Source organism: Colius striatus, chromosome 14, assembly GCF_028858725.1.
Source record: "Colius striatus isolate bColStr4 chromosome 14, bColStr4.1.hap1, whole genome shotgun sequence".
NCBI classification, from domain to species: domain Eukaryota; kingdom Metazoa; phylum Chordata; class Aves; order Coliiformes; family Coliidae; genus Colius; species Colius striatus.
Window position 1 is genome coordinate 21257952 of NC_084772.1, and position 17000 is coordinate 21274951.

Consider the following 17000-nt stretch of genomic DNA (forward strand, 5'->3'; position numbering starts at 1 on the left):
TTGCAGACTAAGATTTTCCCTGAAGTCAGTCAGATTATCTCTTTGGCACCAGAAAAATCCTCTGGAGCAGCTGTTCCAGTGAAGCAAACACAGATGGAGCACACAGCCTTCCACTGGAACAGGGGCTTCCCAACGCCCTCGCTCCCTCAGATGAGCTGGAAAGGTTTCTCTTGTAACCTTACCAACCATGACACTGGACAATGAGCTATTCCAGCAGCTCCTCTTCTTCCTGGCAGATGGAAGAGATGGAATTTATCTGCCTAGCCATGGAAATAAGCAGGAGCTGGGGAAGACAAACTGCAGTGCAAACCCCAGGCACCCCTGCCTCACGCCTCTCCCTGACAGAGGAGCTGTAAGCTGGGGTTGGCATCACACTGTTGTTTGTGACTCCTACATGACCACCAGCATCACTGCCAGAAGACATCACCTCATTTTTCTTGAGCCTAAGTGAGGTCCCAGGCCCCTCATGCCAACCAACCCCAGCCAGACCAGTGGCTCTCACCAGGATGAGCTCCCAAGGGCTCCCATCAGTCCCTTTGCATCCAGGAGCCGGTGAAGCAAAGCTGGGGGCACCTCTCCTCCCCTGCTGCAGGATCAGACACCATCAGTTCTGCCAGGGAGAACATAAAGGTTACACCAAATCAAACTTCCAGTGCTTCAGCTGCCAGGAACTATGGTGCATGCCAGCTCAGGTTAAAAAACCCCCATTTTTCAGACATCTGTCAGAACTTCACCTCATTAATCCTGTTCCAAAGGGCAGGAACTGCACCTACCAGCACAGGCTGCTGTTACCATCCAAAACAAATCACTTTTCCCTTTAATTGTTCAACCTTCCAAACAACAGAGCTGACTCCTACTGCAGTTTCCATCTGAAAAGAACTTTCCTAGGACTAATTTCCAAATGTGATGTCAAAGGACTTCAGCTCTGGAATATCACCGGGGAGGTGCCTCGACATCAGCTCATGGCTTTGGGGAGGTTTAGGGCTGTTCTGTGCCTGGCAGAGCAACTGCTGCCTCAGGTCTGGCCTCTGCCCCTGGGGTACTGTAGCAGGGGGACTGTGGCTTTGCACTCCTTTCTTTTTTGGACAGAGAGGTAATCAGTGATTTAAAAGTACTTAAAAGTACTTTGAGAGTCTGTTATCAGCCGCTGAACACAGCAACTGGGGGTGTAACAGCTCGGGAGGCAGCTCTAATCAGCTTAACCAGGCAATTAGAAGAGCTGTGCTGAGTGTGGAAGTTTCTGTTCCGTTAAGGACTTTAAAACTTTAGTGTGAAGTGGAACAAAATGCCCCAAATTTCAACACACCCCACAAGGGAAAAGGAGAACTGAAATTGCCTTTCAAACTCGCTGGGACGTTTCTATTTCAGCTGTAGAAACGTGCACTTTAAACTCATTTAATGAAAACACCCACATTTGAAATCTCTCCTTCCAGCAGCGGCAGGAGGCAGCTCCCCAGCCAGCTCCCTGGGCTCAGGCCCCAGGTGTCTGCACCTACAAGAGACATTTGTCCCCACTAAAAGCAGTGAAGTGGTTCTGCCCTTCCACAGCACCCTCGTGTGCACAGAGCCGAACCCAGCCCCTCCTGCCCCTGCAACAGCTTGGATCAGGCCCTGGGAGAGGACACAAAACTCCTTGCTCTCCTCTGGCCAGCCTGGCTGAGCTGGGAGGGGATTCTGAGTCCCATCCAGAACTAATGGATTTGGCATGCGTTCCTGGCTGCTGGCAACTGGGCTGACGGGCTTTCAGCCTCCATCCCTTTCAGCTGGGAATCGTGCTACCAACCTACATATCACCCAGAAGGGTATTAAGTGACTCCAGGAGGTGAAAAAGGCGTAGAGAATCACATGCCAGCTGCCAGATTGGCTGTCTCCAGCAGCTGGATGGCAGAGGGTTTGTTACCACAGGCTTTTGGCTGAGGATCCGCTTTTATTTAGGATTTATATAATCCCAACTAGACTTTGAGCAACAACAACAACACCACCACTTTAAATGGTGGAAAGGGATAAAGAGAAAGTAGGCAAATGGAGTCTTTCCTCAGTGTTTGAAATAGCCAGTTTCCAAAAGAGAAAAAAAAAGAGCCTAAAATGGGATTTCAGCTCTTCCCTTCCAACTGTTCTTAAACCCTATAAGTTTAATTCAAGAAGCACTGCTGTGTCAGCTCCTGATAACATACACCCCCCCACACCCCTTCAAGTGCCACCAGAAACAAAAGCAAAAGTCCATTTCCAAGTACTACAACTGTTAAAGAGAAATGGAAAACATGCCACTCTAACTGCAAAACAGTTATCTGGAAGCTGGAGAAGCCCTCAAGAGTAACTCCTGGAGAGTAAAAGTGCATGCAGTTTGTAAAGCTTCCCAGTGGTGAGGATGACAGCAGGATCCCTGGGGAGAGATTTCTGGTCTAGCTGTGCCAAGAGCCTGCTGGCAACTCTGCAGACAATAAGCTGCCTCCCAGCACTGTCTTCCCCTCCAAGCCCTGATTCAAACCAGACTCACCTTCGAAAGGGCTCTCCTCTGCTGCTGCAATGATTCCCCATGGTGACTGCAAAGATGTCCTTGTTGGAACAAAGAGCACTCCCCAAGCTTTGGGAGAGGCTCATCACGTCCTCTTCGCTCTCTGTGAAACCAGGAGGCTCTTGGATGCCAGTGTCCCGAGTCCAACAGCCCCCCTCTCAGCAATACTGGTTCCAGTTCCTTTAGTAAAAGCCCACTGCCATCCTCAGAGCTCACCTGAAAACTCAGTCCCCAGACACCACATCAGGTTTTATTAGCAGCTCTGGCTGTTACTCTCCACCCCAACGTGTCCATTTTCACTTGCAATACCTTGTGCCTTGGCCACTCATTTAAAAGGCAGAGCCTTGTTATCTTTCATCACTGCACTCAATACAGTTTGCAGGGCACTAACCTTGGCTCTAAGTGTTTGGAATTGATCTCCTGGTTTGCAGTTCCAGCGCTCAGATCCCCAAACTGTTGGTCCACAGAGACTAATTTGCCACTGAAATAATCCATTTGTCGCTGCAGGATTTTGAGTCAAGGCTCCAGTTTGGCAGCCAGGGACTGGACACGCAGCAGGACTTGTGCCACCATTATTAGTTACATCAATTTCAGGAGCTTCTCTGCGTGGAGGGTTGGATGATAACGCAGCCTCGGGGGCAGAGCTCAGCTAATGGGAAATTAAAGGCAAGAAGGAAATTCCTTGGACTCTTGGCCCAAGCAGACATGAAGCTTTTAGTGTTTAGCAGATGTATTTAAATACAAAGAAAGGAACATCACATAGAAGTCCTAGGCATCATCTTTCCTTTAGCTCTTGCAGCTTGAGGAAGGAAGCCACCAACAAACCAGCTTCACTACTGTAGGTTAAAGCCCCACCAGCCTCTGGCAGCTCCTGCAAAGCCAGCACCTGCCCCAGCATTGGCAGATCCCCAAACTGGGCAAATTGGGCAACCATCCCATGATCAGAGGCTCAGGGTAATTACTGGGGGTAGCTCTTGCAATAGGTGCTGGCTGCTCTGTGAGCCACAGCAAGTGCTGGGGTGTGGGGGCTGCCAGGGCTCTGTGCCTGTGGCCACAGCCCCAGGCCACAGCTGCCCCTGGGCCCCAGAGCTGTCCTTGGGCAGTGGTGTGGGCTGGGAAGTTGATCCACCTTACAAATCACAGAGGGAAACCAAAACAGGCTATTTTTAAGCCAAGTCAGTCCCATGATGGGGAAGGTGTTATTGGTGAGGCTGCCCCAGAGCAAGGTGGTGCTCAGCTGTTTCACAGGAGGGCACAGGCAAATCACAGAATGTACTGCTGATAAATTAGTTTATTTTTCTTCATTAGTTCTTCATCTCACAACTTTAAAGCTGTACATCTTTGGGAAGGGCATTGATCTAAAGTTCCTGCCAGCTATCCAGCTGTAAAACTACCAACTACTCTTCTTATTTCAGTTTAAAGCAATATCTTCTTCACATTAAGCTTTGATCTTGAGTGACAAATAGCCACAAAGCAGACAATAAACAGTCAGATCACTCAGAGCAGACAACCTTCTAGTGCAAAGTTCACTCTCAAAGTTCATCTCTATGTACTGAGAGATGATTTCAACGAGGACATTGGGGGCTGGATAACCAGACAGACACACAGTGTGATGGGAACAGAATCACACAATCTCTAGGGTTGGAAGGGACCTCAAAAGCTCATCCAGTCCAGCCCACTGCCACAGCAGGACTGGCTAGAGTAGGTCACACAGGAACTCAAGGCAGCAGGCTCACAGTGCTCACTACCAATGCCATTTGCTGAGAATCGTGCCTGGGCTCATGCTCAGGACAAGCTGAGATGCTGTGAGGGGATCGCTTAGTGAGCAACATGTAAGAAGACAGTGCTGCTACAATTCACAGCAGGTACGTCCATCACTGTTTGAGGGCTGCCAGGGCTTTGCAGTGACAGGCTCCCTGCTCCAGTGGTGTTTATCTGCTGAGAACAGTCAAGTGCAGGGCTCTGAACATGCCTGGGTGCCAGGTGCACCAAAGCAGAGGTAGAGAGCACCCAGAAAATGGGAAGGGTTTGGTTTTGTCTGCTCTCCTGTGCTGACAGAGCACCCCACTGCTGCAAGCCCCTCTCACAGAGCATCACTGAAGAACTGAGCAGAATCTCTCAAGGCCTGAGCTATCCACATGCTGTCAAAACAAGGGGAAATGGATGAACTAGAACTGCCTCAATATAATGGAAGGATAATTAGGGACATCATAAGGCAGCTAAGACATTTGGACTGTAAACAAGTGCCATTTGCAGATGTGCAGAGTGATTCAGAGGTTCTGCCAGCCAGCAAAGCCCTGCCTGGGATTTCTGCGAGGTGGAACAGTAAGAGCTGACTCAAGTGCTGTTCTTACAGGATTATGCAGCTTCATGAGACAGACACTAGGAATTACTGTGGAGGGGATTACAGGTAGCATAAACCATGGGAGAGCATGTGAGACTACAGAGAAGGTAAGAACAGGCAGCTGAGAAGCTGCTGCAGGCAGGAGCTCAGCAGTCACCACAGAAGCATAGCTGTCTCAAGCCAGCCCCATCTTTGCTGGGGAAGGAAGCAGAGCTGTTTCCAGGTACAGAGCACCTCAGTTTTCCCCAAGGCAGCACGACACCATGTGCAGAGGGCACGTGTGCCACGTAAAACAGTGGAAGGGTGGAAGTGGGGCTCTTGGTGGTGCCAACAGCCTGTCTGGGGCTGCTTCCAGCTACTCCCCCGAAGCCCCAGAGTAACCTGGTTTGGTTTTGTCAGAGACACGTTTATTAGCCACAGCAAAGGGTGAGAAACAGGCTGAGAAGCAGATGAGAAGCCTGCAATGTGAAATCGTGTGCAGGATTGGCATTTACCATGAACTCTGTTTAGAGAAATGCTACACCCAGGCCATGGAAAGTTTGCACAAGGAGAATTCCTCAGGGAGCCTACACTGAAAACAGGGTCAAGAGTTAAGAGCTGATGTAAACGGGCATTTCTGAGCCTGCACTTGGCTTGGGCCCAGACCATGAGACTACAGGGGTGACTTAAACCATATTTGGACCCAGATTTTTGGAAATGAGGAAACCCTCAGAAATGAACAGCTGAGCCCCAGCTCCCCAAGAGCACCCTGCACACCATGGATAAGGCAATGCTTATGTGCATCTCCAAATCTCCTTCTAGCATTACCTAAGGAATGCCATCCTCCCCAGAGGCAGCCCCCTGGCCAGGCTGAGGAGGGAGCCTCAGGAGGGAGCCTGTACAGCTGCATCCAGGACTCAGGAGTTTAGGAAGAAAGGCAAAATGAGTTGATGTGCAGAGAGTTCACAATGGAAATGAAATGTTAAAACAACAAGTTACAGGCAAACCAAACAAGGACAGTTTGGGCAGGGCTTTGTGGCAGCTGGGAGCTTCCTGGACAGTCCCCCACAGCTGCTGTCGGGGCACCAGAACGAGCCACGATCTGAGAGAGCAGGTTGGGTGGAAAGAGCAAAAGGAAAAGTGGATCCTTGGCATTTCTGAGGTGATGGGAGAGCAGTGGCTGCCCACAGAGCTTTTGCAGCTGAAACAGTCTTCACCGAAAAGTTACCATTTACGGAAACAAGTAGAAGAGCAGAAGAGTGCAGGCTAAACCCTGAGCACTAGCAGTATAAACACTGGCCCTTTTGGAAGAGCAAATGACGATATCATACCTCCATCACACCCTTCCTGTGTAAACAGGAGTGCCAACATGAGAAGACATGCTTTGTAAACTCCGTGTCTGGATGGTTACAGCTTTTCTGTGTGGTTTTTTGAAGGCTGTAGAAAAGATCAGTGAGGCCAAAAGCACTTCTTAGGATCAGACTGGGGTGGTTTCAGGCACTTGCCTAGCTTCTCACAGCCTGGAGGAGACCAATTCTGTTAAAAATAGAGAGAAATATACAGAAAGATGATTTATAGACAGTATCTGCTAAGCTCTAACCATAACCAAGCCTTTCTCATTCTCACAAAGATACTCTTATGTCCTGCTTGAAAAATGAAACTCCTTTTGCTGACGTTCCTGGGCTCAGCAACTTCCTGACCCTACACATTATTCCAAACCAGCTTTAGGAAAGATCACAGATCCTGCTGCAGCAGATGATTCCTTCTTCTGGGATACAGTGCTCTCTCCTGTACAAATGCTGTCTGCTGGGACTCTGGTGACTTTCCTTTAGCAACATGGAGCAACCAGAGTATGAATTTTTGGTGAAACCCCCAGTTTTCCTGGGATCCAGAACCATCACCTTTCTCAGCACTGAGATATCCATGTCCTTTCTTGAGGAAACAAGCAAAAAGAAGCAGAAGGCCAAAGATGTGAGACAAGAATGCTGGTATCTTCATGAGCTCTTTGATGGATGAATTCAGGAACAGATGGAGCAGGAGGCATTTATGACACAAGGGCTCGGGTGCCTGCACACCAAAACTATTTGCCCCCTTCCTTTCCATGTTTCTTGAGCTACCTTTCTCCAGCTCATGTACAACAGAGAAAGGGCAGCAAGGAAACCCTCTGCAGAGCTCAGCTTCCAAAGAGACCCACGACAGAAGGGATTTGGACAAAACCTTTTTCGATTTCCTGGGGGTTTGCCATGTGAAATTTGGGACAGTGAAGGGCAGGTTGCAATGCCCACTCTGCCTCCAGAAAGCTTTGGCATTTCTCCTCTGTCCTTCCCTCTCTGGAGGCCTGCCCACCCACAGAAGATTCCTGCTGTCACTGACTAAAGGTCAGTTCAGCTCTGTTTCATTTTACCCACTTTGATCCTTCAAGTCATTTACATTTTCTAGGAATTAAATTCCTATAGAGTGAAGGAAAAGCTGAACCTCCAAAAGAAAAAAGGCAGGAGCAAGTTTCTGTTCCACAGAGCTGACAACAGAGGGCAGTGAGACACCAGCTATCTGCGAGAAGCAGCAGGCACAGAGGGGAGGGCTGGCGGAAGGCACCTCACTGCACCACGGGCTCCAGGCAGTTGAAGAACAATTCGTGTCGTTTTCTAAACCTATTCCTCAATTTTAAAACGCACTGCTGGATATTTCAGATGCCTGACCACGCCGTAGGTTCAACAGAGATGGAAAGAAGCAAACGAAATACTTGTTCTGTCTGAAAACCAAACCAAACCCCAGTGGTATCTGCTCCAGCCTTGCAGCCTGAGCTGGCTTTCCTGGCTCTGTGCTGGACGTTTCTCCTGTGCCTTCCACAGGAGGAAAACACAGCAGAAGTGGCTCCACGGGAGCTTTGTCTGCACTGCTGGTGGGATCCAGCACAGATGGGCCAGCAAAGCCTTGCCCTGCTCAGGAGGGCTGATGCTGCCGTGCTTACACCAGCTACTGCAGTAGCTACAAAACAATCCATCTGCTCTGCTCCTGGATAAAGTAAACACAATTCTTCTCCTCCATCCCAGAAAGGATATTAAATACCCATATCAAACAAAAAAGGTGACAGAATTTAGAAGGCAGTGTTAGGCATAGTATTAGTAGGTGACATTTATCTCCCCAAAGCCAGATTCAGGGCCCAGCCAACCTCAGCAATACCATCCCTCCAAAAAGGTTTGGCTATCTTCATTTCTGGTCTCAAAAGGCAATCATTTGGTGTCTGTTTAAGTTTTGTGACCATGTAATTAGCCTGTTAGGGGTTTGCACAGACTAGAAAACTCATGTTGTTTCCTGCTGGGATCTGAACATTTCCCCTGGGATGAGAATCCCCCCAGCCCAGCTGGCAGAGTCTTCGGCCTCAGACTTGGCCAAGCACTGGAGCAGTCATCAGCTGCCTCAGCTCACAGACCAGGAAAGCATCACTGGGCACAAGCCAAAGCTGAAGTGAGTGAGTGTTCTAGCCCAAGAGAGCTAGAACAAGGCACACTCAGGGAGAAGACTGAGTCTCAGAAGCCCCAAGGAGAGGGCTGGGGTATGGGACCACCTATGGGAACTCTGGTCCAGCACTTTTTCCACGATGCAACCCAAAGCTGCTGTTTGTTGACAACCAGGGACACCTGACGCTTTCCCAGCACCTAACCACACTGCACCAGGGTAGCCCCAGAGCAGCTGAGCAGTCCTACCATTTACAAACCACTTCTGGAGCTGGAGTCAGCACAGAAGAAATGCCTTTCCAGTGAAGGGCTCTGGCAGCAGCCAGGCACTGGGGACAGTGCCTGAACCCAAAAAGTCCCAGAGGAGCACAGAACAGTGGTTATTAAGGGAAAAGTTAAGTAGTGAAAGAAAACAGCACAGAAACAATGGTCCTTCAAAACTTTTTCCTACTTGACATCCAAGAATAAAAAGATGTGACAAAGCTAAAAAAGATCTTTGCTAAGGAGACCCAGCTCCACGTTTCCTCTCTGGCTGGAGACAGGCCCTAAGCAGCAAGTACTGATTGTTTGCTTCAGGAGATTATTTCAGTGTCAGAAAGATTTTACCTGTTACTATTTTGTGTCAGACTACCGACACAACCCCTTGGACTACACCCACTCTTGTCACTTGACACACTTAGCTCCTACAAACCATCTAGTGTCTTTCCCAGGTTCCCAACAAACCCAGCAGCATTTGACAGTGAAGCCAAACTGTAATTTTCCAACACAAGGTTTGAAACAGAAAACAGAACTGAGAATGTTTGTCATGTTTCAAGCCACAAAGACTTTGGAAAACTCAGGCATGGGTGGAATTGAAGCAGACTGAGAAAGACCAACAAGACTCACTGAGCCACTGTCCCAGTCCCACCATTCAAAACACAGAGGACCTCTGAGGTTTGCAGAAAGGAGATAAAAAGGAGAAAGAGGATCTACAGCTGTAGATATTGCCATATCTCTAAGGAAGGAAGCCACAGAGTTTATCAGAGCATGTTGGTAGACCCAACCCTGCTGGCTTTGTACGAGCCTTCCCCCACTGCTGCTTCTGCAGGGAACAAACAGCCCTCTGCTCCACGGCACTGCCAGGCAGCCCTCAGAGCGTGCATCTCCCCTCCATCCCCTCCCAGCCTTAGGTGACACTTATAAGCCTTTACCAAACCTATTTTGAGCTCAGGACCCTCAGAGGTATTTGTGCTTTAGCCACTCACCATGACAGCCTGGTCACACACGTTCAGCTGCGGCTCCCCCGGCAGCAGGGTGGCTTTGTGCTGCTGGACAACTGCAGCCACTCGCTCCATGGCCCTTTGGTACTCATCACTGGCAAAGCTGCAACGTGGGAAAAAACACACATGTTACCAGGGGGGCTTCCTCTGTGGCATCATTACTGTGTCCACATCACTGCACCACGTCAGGAGGCTTTTCCTGGGCCACAGCAGAGGAGAAGAGCGTGTCACAACGCAGTGAACGCTCACTGCCCACAGGTCTGGAGGGGAATGAAACATCTGGGCTGAGAGAGTCCAGCCTGGCTGGGCCTGGAGGCTGCAGGTCCGAGATGCTCTGCCTGAGGCAGCAAGGAAAGCAGATGGCCTGTCCTCCCCAGCAAGCACATGGCTGCTGGCAGATTATCTCAGCATGGGGCTGCAGCTTTCAAACCTCAAGTCCCACAGGCCCCCAGCGTGTCGCTTCGCAGTCAGACACACACACTGCCAGCTCGTGTGGACTCTTGTTGATCAAAGGGATCTTGTTGGCAAAGGTGGCACATACAAAGAATGGTTCTTCTGAGGTTGTCCTTCAAGCTGTGCCTTAAATGAGCAGCACGAGACACTTCCTAGACACAGGACAAACGCTTTGCCAGACACATTAGTACACAAACAATCCTTGCAGTGTGTCACCCCAGAGGTCACCCAGCTCTTTGAGTGTTCCACTTCCACTCTCTCAGGTGCTTTTCCACAACACATGCATCACTCCCAGGCATTCATTGTAGGGAAGCAGAGGCAATGGCAGTACTTTGCTTTTTGAGTGTTCTCAAGCACAGGGTTTCAAACACAACCGTTGGCTGGGAGAACTTCACCATCACCAAGGAAGATGAACTAATATTGTGCAAACAGGAAGATGGAGAGGAAGAATAGAAGTGACTTGTCCAAGACAAGAATACCTCCCCTGTTTCACAACACCCACCCAGGGTTCTGCCCCATCTCCATTCTTCCATTACAGCTTTATTACTCCAAGCTGGGACCCGTCTGTCCCGCTCCAAGTCCTCATCCAGGGCCATAAATTACCAGAGGTTTATCCACAAGATTCCTCCAGTAGGTACTTGTTTAAGTGGTTCAGGGTGTACTTCACCAGCACTTCAAGTGTCTCTAAAATGGAGAATTACTGCCCAATGATCTCATTTTGTCCATCACGTTAAGAGTCACTTAAAAACCAGAGAGCGGCAAATTGCTTATGAAGATAAAAGAAACAATGCAGCTTGCTCCTGACCTCAGGCTCCCTTTGCTTACAGTCCAAGCTGGCCACCAGCCCCACACTCCAGCTAATTTCCTTCTTTGAAAAACAATCACATTTCGAAGCCCAGTAATGTGCCAACAGTTTCCAGTAAACCCTATAAATATCCCATCTCGGCAGCCGTCCAGGGAGAAGCTGATTGTGGGGATGGGCCTGAGCTCTGCTGATAGAGAACCGGAAGGGAATTTGAAATGACAAGCTTGAGCACACTGGTGTGTTGCTCTCACAGCCAGCTAGCTGCGTCCTGGCAGGGACACCGTCACCGTGACGGGCGCTGGGAGCCAGCCGGGCCACCCTGACACTCACACCACCCTTGGGAAGCTCCCAGATTTGCTCCCTCCCCTCCCCACGCATCCCACCTTAGCTCTTCCCTGCCAGCTGCTTACTCCTGCACTGCCCCAAAGACCTGAAAGCAGAGGGGCAGGCAGGAGCTGCCGAAGCTCTGCCTCACACCCCATGGGGACACTCGTGGCTGCAGTCGCTTGGTGTCGCATCCCGGTGGCACAACAGCCTTTGGGTTTGGTGAGGTTTTATCTGGAAGGCCTCTGGTTGCATTTCAGTGGCAAAGGATTGCCAGCCTGGCAGCACAGCTTGAAAAAACCCAAACCAGCTTTTTAAAAGAGGCAGAGAAGGTTTAAAGCTAACTTGTGTTGACAGGCAGAGGACAGGGAGAGTCTGCACACCAGGGAGAGAAAAGGCTGTAGGGACCAGCACAGCGAGGGAGTCTGCTCAAAGGTGAGTACCAGGGATACACACAGCAGCTTGGACACCTGAGCTGGAGGCTGGATGAAATTAGAGGACCCAGAACCATTTTTGAGCCTCCCCACTCCAGTGATGAAAACAGAGATGAAATGCAGTTCAGAGACACGTGTATGTCAGGGCTTTAGATTCCTAATGCACCTACTGTGCCAGCATTTGAAAGCTCTTCCCGACCCAAGCTAATCACACTTTATTAAGATCCTCGTATTAAGGACTAATATGAATTAATTTGTGGTTTAATCAATTGTTAGAGTCTAACAGATACTCTAGATATCAAATCATTTAATGCCTCCTACTGCTGCTCTTGTATCTATCTAATGTGTTTACTTCTGTCACATCCTCGTGTCATCTCCCCAGCACTTAAGATCTTCTTTTGGAAGTGGACTCGTAAGATAAAACCTTGCTGCTAACTAATTAAGCTCCACAGCATCTTTACAAATATTTAAGTGCTAAAGAGACAGCCCAATTTCATCCATGGAAAGGGCTTTTCATCCATAGGATTCCAAATTAGCTCTAATCTGGACAGCCCAGTTGAAAACACAGCTGTGGCGGGGATGAAAGAGAAGCAACACATTGTCACCACTGCTGCTTTTTGCTCCAAATATGCCAGTCCTGGTGCAGTAAAATAAAAACACCCCAATCTCTCTTTTCTGTCATAATCTGAGCCACTGCATTCAGGCACAGCACTGCTGCTCATTAGCAACCTAAGACAGGGAATGCCACAAAGCAGGCTGGGCTAATTCAAATCATCTTCTTGCTTTCATTCCAATGCTCAGGACACTCCTGGCTTTTTCAGCTAGCTCAGCAGTGACAGGAAATCCCAGCCTAACCTCAGCTCCTGGTGGTTTTGAACTGCTCTTCCCTGCAGCTTCCACACTTTTAGATGATTTCAGCATTTAGCACAGGCTGAACGACTTTCCCAAAGCACGACGGAAACGGCTCGGCACATATAAAGGACTCACAGAAGTACAAAGCTGGCTAAAGCTAAAGAACACGTATAGATTACACTCCAAGTCACACCACTAACCTATAAACCTTGTCTCAGCAGGGCTTAACATGCCCTTAAGCTGGCTAAACCTGTTGACACGAGCTTAAAACATATCCAATGGCAGCTGTCTTCCTTGCGTTGAAGTACATGACAGCGCCAGGCCCCAAGTGCTGCAAGGTGTCAGTCAGTCCTGGGAGATCACCACAGATCATCTTCAGACACCTCAATTAAACACATAAACTCTCTTCCTCATCCAGGCATATGCCAAGTCTCCCCATGCATAGCAGGACACTGTGGTGCCTGCAGGATGGCACCAGCCCTGGGCCTGGCGTTCAGCGAAAGCAGAGTCACACAGGGACTGGTGCTGCTGGCAGAGCTGGTTTTCCTGCCATTCCTCACTCAGATGTTGGGATCCCTCACTCAGGTTGTGCTCAGACAGCACCTGTGCAGCTCCACAAAGAGCTCCCACACAGAGTGGCATTGCTTCCCTGCATGAGTGTGCAGGACTGGGATGCGAGGGTTTGGGCCATCCCCTGCTCCCAGTAAAGGTGTGAGCTATACAGGTGTCTGAGCATTACTGTCTGCACCAAGATCCAGAGCTCACTGCCTCCAGGGCATGCTGCATTTTGTATGCTAGTTCAACAATCCTGCAGAAGGAGAGCTGGGAATAGCACTGGAAGAATGAGAGGGTGAGCAGGTGGTGTTGTGAGGAGTTTGCTAAAAGAGATCCCCCGGCGCACACCAAATTATTCCACGCTCACAACGAGCGAACGGAGTGGACAAAGTCCAGGGTCATTACACTAATTGACACTTTACCTCTGGGAAGTCTCTGGAGATCCAATCAGGGCTGGATTGCGAGCGCAGGGTCCCAGGCACAGGTGTGGCCTGTGCTTCCTTCATTTAGTGTAATTGTGCCTTGGCAATCTGTTCCCATCGCCTCCCTGGCCAAATAGCTCCAGCGTAACCTGCTCTGCTGTTAACCCCACCGTGCCCTGCACTCAAATGCGGGTTGGGAAGACAGAGGGCTTGTCTCACACTCTGCTTTCAGGGTTTAGAGCTCCAGTTTAATCTCTCAGTCTTCAGTCTTTCACCTTCAGAGCTGCAAGTACCCTGAACTGTAAGAAGAGGGGGAGGGGGACTCTCCACCATCATCAACACATCCTCAAACGCTTCAGAACCACAGCAATTCAAGAGCCGTTCTGAAAGCACGGATTGTGATGTTTCTTACCTGGTCCTGATGATGCCTACACGGGCACAGAGCAGTGTGTCTATCCTGGGAGTCACAGGACTGTGTTATTGTTGAGAGGAATGTAACAAAATGGGTAATATACAGTGCACTTCGTGCCAGCCTGACAGTGGGCTCCTCACAGCAGCTTTCAGAGGTCCAGCACGCTTTACCAGATGCACACAAAGATATGAGAAGGGCATCAAACTTGGGTTAATGATTTGTATGTCTTACTTCCTCCTCCGCTGGAATGATTTTAATTAAACCCATTATTTCTAATTGTGAAATACACCCAGATTCAGGTAATTGGATTTGATCTGTTATCAGGGCTTTGAGGCTGCTCAGCACTGTAGCATCCAACTCTTGATCTTGTCTTATTATTCAGTCTTCCTCAGTTCCTCTCTTCTATCATCAAGTTTGTGTCTGCACAGTATATGAGGCAGGCAAGAGGTTTGGGGCTCTGCTTCTGAAATGTGGCAACTTGCAGTTACTGGAGAGACTCCCAGGGCCAGAGCAACAGAAACAAGGAATTGAAGACCAAAGGGTGGGCTGTACCCCATCAGCATCTGGTCCATCAGCATCTCTGGCCCCAGATAATACACAAATGGCCCTGGCAGTGTGCAGGGCATGGGCCCAGTTAGCCACATGAATACTTGGAGTACTGCCTCTCAGCTGCTGGACTCTCTAACGGTGCCCACAGCTTTTCAAGGAGATGTGATTGTGCCCATCCTCTACTTGGGTACCTTCTTTCATGGAAGTTGTAACTCCTCAGCTTTGAGAATCCCACCTTTCTGCTGGAATTCATCACAAGGGACTGCAGCCTTGAAATGGCAGAGGGGGTAAAGGTGGAGTGACCATGTAAAGCCTGAGACTCTGTGTGACAGGCAACTGCTTCAGGGGCTTCTGGCCACTTCTGGCTGCTTCAGTGGTACTTCTGAATCACTGTTTGAGCAGTGCTCTTCAGACTACTTTCTCGAGGCTGTAGCACTGCCTGAACCTGTCTCTGAACAAGGAGATGGCCATTTCAAACAGCACGTTGCATTTTTGAAACTGGTACACGTAGCTCTTTCCTTCCAATATCCCTTTTCTTATGCAACATCATCCCAGTCTAGACACTTACTCACCGAAATACCTGCAGGCTGCTGGTCTGTCACCATGAAGCACAAGTTACAGGTTGATGCAGAGCGTTGATCCTGGGCTGGGCAAAGAGCAGCTATGGATGGAGAAGAGTTGTCTCCATTCTTAGTCCCCAGGCTAGTGACTCTCCTCCACACATCTTTTTCTCCAGCCCTCTTCCCTCCAGAGCTGTGTCCCAGCTGCCACATCTGGCTTGCACACTTCTGACAACCTTTCTGTGTCCAGCCCGTGTGGCTGATGCTCCATGTTTTTACTGGCAGCACCAAGGCTCTTTGTCCATAGCTCTCCACTGTTTCAATCTTCCTCAATGCCCCCTCTCCTGTGGCAACAGCTAACTCACCCCAGAAATGCAGCCAGTATCGTGTCTTCCTCCTTCCAGAAGATGAGGAGTCAGCATCTCCCCGGGCAAGCTTCTGGCTCTTTGTGACACGTTTTCCCCTGTTCTGCACTTTCTTTTCCCCACAGTGAGGTTTCCGCCCTGCTCAGTAAGGTGAGGCTGGAAACTATTCTATCAGATCCTTTCCCCTTTAGCTTCCCTTCAGGAGCTTCTTCCCTTCTTTCCTGGCTCCACAACCAGTGCAATTACCTCTCTGATGACTTCCTGGATTTTCCAGCTGCTCGAAATAGACACTTGTGAGCTCTCTTGTTAATTAATGTGTTCTAAAATCATTATGTTCATCAACCAAGCCTTATCGCTTTCCATTTTTTCCCCATAATAGTAGACTCTATTGCCCCAAGTCAAACAGGTATTTTGACTTCAATATTCAGTGAGCTCTGTTTTGAACAGAGCCTAATTGGTCCTAACCTGGAGTATCAACAAGGTGTAAACGTGATGTAGCTTCCTTGTTGTTGAAGCTTTGCACATTTGGAGCCTGACTCAAATAAACACTCTTTCTGCCTCTGTCTGCATTGGGCATATTTTACTCCCTGTTTCTTCAGCTGTGCCAGCTTTTGCTGTGTATTACTGCTCGTGTTCTTCCTGACTGGCAAATGAAGTGTATGAACAATACCCTGTGGCTTGGGTAATAAAACTGACAACTGCTTGGGAAGATGCCACCAACAGATAATTTTACTGAATTTGTCACAAATACAGAAACAAGTTTCCCTGTGTGGTGCTCTGAGGACACCCAACCCCACAAACATAACAGAATTTGGTGAGGAAAAAGACCTATCAGATCTTTTAGTTCTGCATTCTGACAAATGCGGTCCCCAAGGCACCCCACGCTTTGAGGGGTTTTATGTGACACAAAACGTCTGTTAACTGCATCCAGGGAGGAAGCAAAATGATACTTAGACTTAGGAAAATGCTTCTACTTTGTGTGCTGCCTAACAAACAATCTTATTTGAAGTTGAGAGCTATAAAAAAGAGATACCTGCTGTTCCCCAGCCTCCAGAGATCTGGTCAATCTCTTGGATGCCAAAAGACACAAATGGTTCAGTTCTCACTACACAAGGAGCAGACAACAAGGTAACTTATATAAGTGCAGCTAAATTACCACTTTTGGCATAAAAGAGAGACTATTTACCAGTAGCCTCACTTCTTTGAAACATACTGCCTGTATAACCCTGGACTGCAGGTGTTCTCATTACAAGCACCTCTCCAGATGCCAGTTTGGCCTCATCAGCACCTGCAGGTGTGTTCATGCCCTGTCTCATCCTCCATGGCTTGTCCTACAATGCCAAGCTTCTCTCAACTCTAGGACTCTGAAGTCCTTTAGTTCTTGGAAGAGTTTTCCTCTTTGCAGGAGAGAGGAGGGGGAGAAGCATGTCAGGCCTGAAGAGCAACAAGACAGGGATCTTGCTCCATCCAGTCTGTTGATGTGGTGATGTAAATATGCCATCATCTGGGCAAGCTCAGGCAGTGTCAGAACCCATCACGTGCATGTGGCACTGCTCTGAATCCCAGCAAAGTCTGTGAGGCTGGTGGATTGCTGGGGTGAAGTTTCAGACCAGACTGAGAGATGTCAGTAATTATCCTCCAAGCAGAAGGGGTAAACACCACCGAGTCCCTTGGCAGAAGCTGGGCTGCAGGCAGCCGTCCAGCCAAAGCCAGA

General features: G+C 49.1%; 1 protein-coding gene across 7 annotated transcripts in view; it reads right to left on the bottom strand.

The window, feature by feature from the left end:
• GALNS (galactosamine (N-acetyl)-6-sulfatase) overlaps window positions 1–17000 on the bottom strand; it is a 53103-nt gene that overhangs the window by 2155 nt on the left and 33948 nt on the right. Inside the window, exons 13-17 of one of the 7 annotated variants that reach the window (XR_009819726.1) lie at window positions 9541–9658; window positions 6170–6374; window positions 2498–3164; window positions 1413–1492; window positions 532–610 (exon numbers count right to left, since the gene is read on the bottom strand). Coding sequence is in view for 1 of the 7 variants with exons in the window: in XM_062007278.1 (XP_061863262.1) it covers window positions 6288–6374; window positions 9541–9658 (205 nt within the window). In the remaining 6 variants the exon portion in view is untranslated. Of the gene's footprint in view, window positions 1–520; window positions 611–1412; window positions 1493–2497; window positions 3165–3358; window positions 6375–9540; window positions 9659–17000 lie in introns of those variants that run through there. The other 6 variants (XR_009819729.1, XR_009819728.1, XR_009819727.1 and 3 more) reach the window with 6 other exon arrangements.